Consider the following 6565-nt stretch of genomic DNA (forward strand, 5'->3'; position numbering starts at 1 on the left):
GACAACAACAACAAAAACCACCACCCACATTACTTGATGGCTCAGGCGTGCGCAAAGCTCCCGGTTCAGTTTCCCGCGCTGGAACTTTTCCAATAGTAAACGAGCAAAGCTCCGCGCGCCCAGGTGGCGCGAGCGCTAGGATCTGTCGGTTGGGGTCCTACTTTTACATAACGCCCCCACAATGCCCTTCGCCTTCCTCTACGTGGCCCCCGCTCCAAGCCCATTTTCTGGAGCTAGGAATCCACTCTCTGGGTTAGGAAAGGCCCTCAGGAGGCGGAGGGAAACCTGTGGAATGCCGAGAAGCCGTGTAATGAAATAACGTCACGCCTGCCCCTCACCATTACTCTGACCAGGGTTCGAAGGTCACACTTAGAGACTAAGGGGAAATGGAGAAGTGCAAGGGGACGAGCAGAATGGCTGGCACCACCTCAGGTTAGCGCACTGGGCCGTTCTGGTTCTCACACCGCCCAGCCCAGCCCAGCCCAGCCCAGCCCACCCAACCCAAGTCCCTACGCATGGAGCCAAGCCGCACCTCTCGCCTCATGAGGCCGGAGCCCGGAGTAAAACAGAAGGCCCGTCAAGGGCCTCTGGCGGGACTGACTCGCACTAGGGGCCCAACAGGCAATAAGGACCCAGCGCATTGGCCAAGGATAGGCCAGTCCCCAGGGAAGCAGCACCGCGCCGGGACTAGAGGGCAACTGTGAGGAGAGCTGCGGGGAGGGGTCCAGCCTGGCTCCCTCCTTTCCCCGCCCTAAGTCAGCCTCTTCGCCCAGTGAGCACACAACGGTATTGCCCAGGCTCCCAGGCCCCGAACGCCATACCTGGTTTCCGCTTCCGGTGGCTTCTCGTTGCGCCCCGCCCGCAAGCGTCCTCCTCCGGGGCTTCGTGACAGCCAGGTCGTGCGCGGGTCATCCTGGGATTGGTAGTTCGCTTTCCCTCACTTAGCCGGTTTCTCTCTCTACCGGGGACTCCGCGTCCCGGCATCCACCGCGGCACCTGACCCTTGGCGCTTGCGTGTTGCCCTCTTCCCCACCCTCCCCAATTTCCACTCCCCCAACCCCACTTCGCCTGCCGCGGTCGGGTCCGCGGCCTGCGCTGTAGCGGTCGCCGCCGTTCCTTCGAAGTAGCAACTTCCCTACCCCACCCCGGTCCTGGTCCCCGTCCAGCTGGTGAGTCTGAGGTCTTCGCTGCTCCTAGTCCCTTGTCGCTGGGAGCCGCACATGGGTCTCCGCACTTTGATATGGGGGCGGGGGAGGAAGCAACCAGGTCCGGCAAGGAGGGAGAGGTGGCTTGAGGAGCGGAAGGGGGGATGTGTGGAATCCGGTGAAAGGGACCTGACAGTCGCCCTCAACCCTTGAGAAAAGGAGAGGCCCGATTCTTGCTTGAGAGTGATAAACTTGGAAACCCTTGGGAAAGGCGCCGGGGTCGTGCAGAGACTTGCATTGGTAGGGAGCCTGAGTCGAGGTCCCTGCCGGAGTTGACACAGAGAAGAGAGGGCCCTGGCTTTCGGGAGCTCCAGGGACGTGGGTCGGGCTGGTGGGTCAAAGTATCTGTTGGCTTCTTTCAAGTGGTGGGACCCCAAAGAATGTTTAACTTCAAAGGAAAGGGACTGAGATGTAAATTGGAGGAGTTGGAGAGGAGTGCTTCAGAGTTTGGGATCCTTTAAGAAAGGGTGGTTCTAATGTGGGAGGAGGGAGGATACCTGAGGCAGGGAAGGAGAACTTGAGCTTTACTGACACTCTTTTTTCCAGCTGACGTGAAGATGAGCAGCTCAGAGGAGGTGTCCTGGATTTCCTGGTTCTGTGGGCTCCGTGGCAATGAATTCTTCTGTGAAGTGAGTTCTCTTCGACCTCCCTACTTGCTGGCTTCACATATCTTCCCACCAGATGTTCCTTCACGTATTCCACTTCTACACTGTTCTCTTACATACTACTTGAAAACTTCCCATCAACGAAGAGTCCCCTCAATAACCCCCGACGAACCTGTGCTAAAGTGACAAAACTGGGGCCCAAGTTCCGACTCTGCCACCCTCCAGCAGGCAATTAGTGTCTTTTTCTTTATCTTTTTTTTGAGACTGGGTCTCACTGTGTCGCCCAGGCTGGAGTGTAGTGGTGCGATCTCGGCTCACTGCGACCTCTGCCTCCCAGGTTCAAGCGATTCTCCTGCTCCAGCCACCCAAGTAGCTGGGATTACAAGTACCCGCCACCACGCCCGGCTAATTTTTGGATTTTCAGTAGAGACAGGGTTTCACCATGTTGGCCAGGCTGGTCTCGAACTCCAGACCTCAGGTGATCTGCCCGCCTCAGCCTCCCAAAGTGCTGGGATTACAGGCATAAGCCATTGCGCCCAGCCTGTATCTTTTATTACTAAAGTGGTACTGCTAGTACCTGTCTCAGCTGGCTGTTAGGAAAATTGAAATGCTACGTATTGAAATGTTTTGTTCAGAAACCATGCCGTTCAGCTTCCATCCTCCTCAGCCAGCTGAGAGGACAAAACTGGTTCCTAGAGATGGAGTACAGGAGTAGGGACAGAGATCTTGAAAAGAATGTCTAAGAAAAAGATTGCTGTACCTGCTTATCCTTAGAAAAGAAAAGCCAAAGCTTTATTGGAGGGAGTATAGGTGAACTAGGGAGAGACGCAAGTACTTCTGCTGAGTTGGGAGTGAGAAACAAGCGGAACAGATGCAGTTGTGTTGATGATAAGGCATCAGTTAGAGCATTTTGCCCAGGTCAAAGATGGGGATTTTGATATAGGTTCCCTCTTGGCTTCCATGTCCCGACAGGTGGATGAAGACTACATCCAGGACAAATTTAATCTTACTGGACTCAATGAGCAGGTTCCTCACTATCGACAAGCTCTAGACATGATCTTGGACCTGGAGCCTGGTGAGGCACCCTCAGGGTTGTTTTGTGTGTGTGCATGCACTTTTTTTCTCTTCAAATCTATATTCACTTACTTGAATTTTGAAATTTCCTTTGGTTCTCTGATTTCTTTAACCCCAAATTCATGCTTTATTTTGATCCTCCACCTGACTGTGTCTAGTTTTGTGACGTATATCACTTGTTCCCGTGTTTTCTAAATCCACAATTCAGATGTTTTCCAAAATATGTTTCCTCATGGGTCTGGTTTGCTATTTCTCCTGCTTTGCACCTTCCAGTCTAGAGTTTCATCTTCTGCATCGACATTGTTGCAGTTATGTATTGAGGAGGCAGCTGGGAGGGAGAGTGGGGAGCAGAGGCTAAAGAGGTGTGAAGAGAAGACAGAGCTGTCTTGGGTTGGTGCAAGGGTCAGAAGCCCAGGTTTCTGGGTCACATGCCCAGATGTTGGATGGAGTAAGGCCCAAAAGTAGGTGCCAGGCGAACTGAATAGCCCGCAGCCCCTGGATATGGGCAGGGCACCTAGGAAAGCTGAGAAACAAGTGGTTGCATTTGGCTGGGCTGTGTTTCAGATGAAGAACTGGAAGACAACCCCAACCAGAGTGACCTGATTGAGCAGGCTGCCGAGATGCTTTATGGATTGATCCACGCCCGCTACATCCTTACCAACCGTGGCATTGCCCAGATGGTGAGGCCTCTCTGCTCCTAATTGCCTCTTTCTGAGCAGTAAGGGACACAGGTTCCTGCAGCAAGAAGTCATGTTTAAGCCCTGTTTAAGGAAACTGGCTGAGAAGAGGAGAAGAACCCCAGGCTTGGGCCTGGGAATTGAATTCTGATTGGGGGTCATCCTGAAGGGATAATTTTCAGGGAGGGAGACAGTCCTTGAACAGAGAGTTGTGATAGACTGCCTCTTCCTCAGGGAACAAACAACGAATGGCTCTGATGGTTTGTAGCCTGCCTAACTGGAAGAAAGGCAACATAGGAGTTTGAGAGCCCATCTGGGCCAGAGAAGGGGCCTCTGGACAGAGGTGGGAGGAGTGGGCGACAGAGTGATATGGGTTGAGCTGAGAAGGGAGTTGCCTCTTCTCTTCACACCTACCTGCCAACCCCTTCCATTTTATTCACCTCAGTTGGAAAAGTACCAGCAGGGAGACTTTGGTTACTGTCCTCGTGTGTACTGTGAGAACCAGCCAATGCTTCCCATCGGTGAGTGTTGAAGAAGGGAAAGGAAGGCACCTTGTGGCAGTCTTACGGGAAGGAGTTAGAGCTCAGCATGTTGGAGCCTGAGTCCTGAGGGGAGGTTAAGTAGGAACAGGGAGATACCTGGCCTGCTGAGTCTGGCTGTCTCCCAGGCCTTTCAGACATCCCAGGTGAAGCCATGGTGAAGCTCTACTGCCCCAAGTGCATGGATGTGTACACACCCAAGTCATCAAGACACCATCACACGGATGGCGCCTACTTTGGCACTGGTTTCCCTCACATGCTCTTCATGGTGCATCCCGAGTACCGGCCCAAGAGACCCGCCAACCAGTTTGTGCCCAGGTAGGGAGCAGGGAGAGTCATTAAGGGTCAAAGGAAAGGCCTAAGATCCCCCAGAGAGAGGGGAGGATGGGGCATGGCCCTTTCTTGAGGCCTGCTTCTCCCAGAATCGGCATCTCCCTGCGGAGTGACTGTGGGAAAGTTATTTGATTGTCTGTGCTTTAGTTACCTTATCATAGAATGTTCTTGAGCTGAGAAGTTGGGAACCACTAGGCTTAAGCTCTGAGCAGGTCCATGGAGGAGTTCAGGTGGGGAGGTGGGAATGCAGGTGACTGGCAGGGTCTGGATGGGGCTCATGCTACTGCCTCTCTGACCTCTGCCCTGGTCCAGGCTCTACGGTTTCAAGATTCATCCGATGGCCTACCAGCTGCAGCTCCAAGCCGCCAGCAACTTCAAGAGCCCAGTCAAGACGATTCGCTGATTCCCTACCCCACCTGTCCTGCACTTCCTTTCCTTTTTGCCACCCTTTCAGGAACCCTGTATGGTTTTTAGTTTAAATTAAAGGAGTCATTATTGTGGTGGGAATATGAAATAAAGTGGAAGAAAAGGCCATGAGCTAGTCTGCTGGTGCTTGCGGTTGGGGAAGGGAAGGTGATGGTGTGTTGGACTCCAGGGGCCCTCATGGCCCAGCCCACCCTCCCCAGATTGAAAACCAGGACAGATTTGTGCTCAGTGAATTGGGTGATGTTTTTAGTATAGAGCAGAACAGAATTCCTAGGACTGTGTGTGATGAAGTGCAAGGTCAAAAGGAAAAGACAGAAAAAGCATGTTTTAAAGATGAGAAGTATTTGGATACCTATGACTGTCTGTCTATACTGTAAGGTGCTTAATCAGCAACTCCATCTTTTAGTTTTAAAGGAAAAGTAGCCCTAAAGTCAGTATAACTAAGGGTGGAATGAGGTGGGACAAGGTCCAGAATTACTGCTCAGTGATGTGTGTGTGTGCTGCCTGCTGGGGGAGCTGGGACTGCCCGTCTCAGAAGGATGGGGATGCTTGATTTCCAGGCCAGGTTGTCTCAGCACAGTGGGGACTGGCCCTGTTATATGAGGAAGACAGCACATGGTGGCAGAGATAGACACTAAGCCATGGACTTTCCAAGGGAGGGAGTAGGTCTTTGGAGGGTATGCAGGACAAAGGTAGACACTGGATAAAGAACCAGATAGTGCCCAGATATTACCCCGTCTGGGCCATTGCTCCCACACTCAGGAACCAGACGTTGTGGGTGAGGACATGCTGTCCCTCCTGCCAAGTTAATAACTTCCTTCCCAACCAGGATCCTGCCCCAAGCAGGAATATAGCTCTGCATTTACAGCAGCTCCTCAGACCTTGTCAAAACCACCCTGCAACTCAGGATTAAGGAGCGTGGTCACAGGAAGGTGGGGTTTCAGGGCATCCCTCAGGAACTGCCCGTCTCCCCAGAATTCCATAATGAAGGCCCATATACTCGTAGGTGTGCTGGTCATGGTGGGCTTCACAGTGGGAAAGGGTAAGTGGGGCCCAGGGGCAGGGAGGGAGGAAGGGGTAATTGAGTTCAGGAAGGGGGTGGAATGTGGCTATGGATACTTGGGCTTCCTACTGGCCCAGGGTATTTGAGAGTGACCCAGTACCCCATCCCTCCTTCTGCCTTCCCAGTTCCTGTTCCCGACATCCGGACCTGCCACTTCTGCCTCTTAGAAGACCCTTCTGTAGGATGCATTTCAGGCTCAGAGAAGTGTACCATCAGCAGCTCATCCCCATGCATGGTGATCACCATCTATTATGGTAAATAAGGTCCCAGGAAGGGGCTGCTGGTGGGGCAGCCAATGGCTTGATCTTTCCTCTCACAGATCAGGGCTGCTCCGGGCATGGGGTACAAGAAAGGAGGGGCTGAGTGCAATGGCTCATGCCTGTAACCCTAGCACTTCGGGAGGCTGAGGCAGGTGGATCACTTAAGCTCTAGAGTTCAATACCAGTCTAGGCAACATAGTGAGACCCTGTCTCTACAAAAAAATAACGAGGCATGGTGGTGTGCACCTATAGTGCCAGCTACTTGGGAGGCTGAGGTGGGAGATCTCTTGAACTCAGGAGGCGGAGGTTGCAGTGAGCCAAGATTGTGCCACCACACACCAGCCTGAGTGACAGAGCCAGACCCTGTCTCAAAAAAAAAAAAA

The 6565-nt window shown here is 52.9% G+C and overlaps 3 protein-coding genes across 7 annotated transcripts in view; 2 read left to right on the plus strand and 1 right to left on the minus strand.

Annotated features, from left to right (window-relative positions):
- Positions 1-548, minus strand: part of GPANK1 (G patch domain and ankyrin repeats 1) — a 5850-nt gene extending 5302 nt beyond the window's left edge. Inside the window, exon 1 of the mRNA XM_012000491.1 lies at positions 533-548. The gene's annotated coding sequence lies outside the window, so the exon portion shown is untranslated. The remainder of the gene's footprint in view (positions 1-532) is intronic.
- The window catches only part of CSNK2B (casein kinase 2, beta polypeptide), a 5886-nt gene extending 919 nt beyond the window's left edge, over positions 1-4967 (plus strand). The window contains exons 1-7 of one of the 4 annotated variants that reach the window (XM_012000481.1): positions 152-432; positions 1752-1834; positions 2783-2885; positions 3449-3564; positions 4007-4082; positions 4229-4418; positions 4746-4967. In XM_012000481.1, the coding sequence (XP_011855871.1) occupies positions 387-432; positions 1752-1834; positions 2783-2885; positions 3449-3564; positions 4007-4082; positions 4229-4418; positions 4746-4836 (705 nt within the window). In that variant the 5' untranslated portion in view covers positions 152-386 and the 3' untranslated portion in view covers positions 4837-4967. Of the gene's footprint in view, positions 1-151; positions 1170-1751; positions 1835-2782; positions 2886-3448; positions 3565-4006; positions 4083-4228; positions 4419-4745 lie in introns of those variants that run through there. The other 3 variants (XM_012000482.1, XM_012000485.1, XM_012000483.1) reach the window with 3 other exon arrangements.
- A 2-nt stretch (positions 4968-4969) lies between these two features.
- Positions 4970-6565, plus strand: part of LY6G5B (lymphocyte antigen 6 complex, locus G5B) — a 10149-nt gene continuing 8553 nt past the window's right edge. Inside the window, exons 1-2 of one of the 2 annotated variants that reach the window (XM_012000480.1) lie at positions 4970-5901; positions 6048-6176. In XM_012000480.1, coding sequence (XP_011855870.1) covers positions 5844-5901; positions 6048-6176 — 187 coding nt within the window. In that variant the 5' untranslated portion in view covers positions 4970-5843. Of the gene's footprint in view, positions 6177-6565 lie in introns of both variants that reach the window. The other variant, XM_012000479.1, reaches the window with a different exon arrangement.

This window comes from Mandrillus leucophaeus, unplaced genomic scaffold (assembly GCF_000951045.1).
Source record: "Mandrillus leucophaeus isolate KB7577 unplaced genomic scaffold, Mleu.le_1.0 Scaffold630, whole genome shotgun sequence".
Lineage (NCBI taxonomy): Eukaryota > Metazoa > Chordata > Mammalia > Primates > Cercopithecidae > Mandrillus > Mandrillus leucophaeus.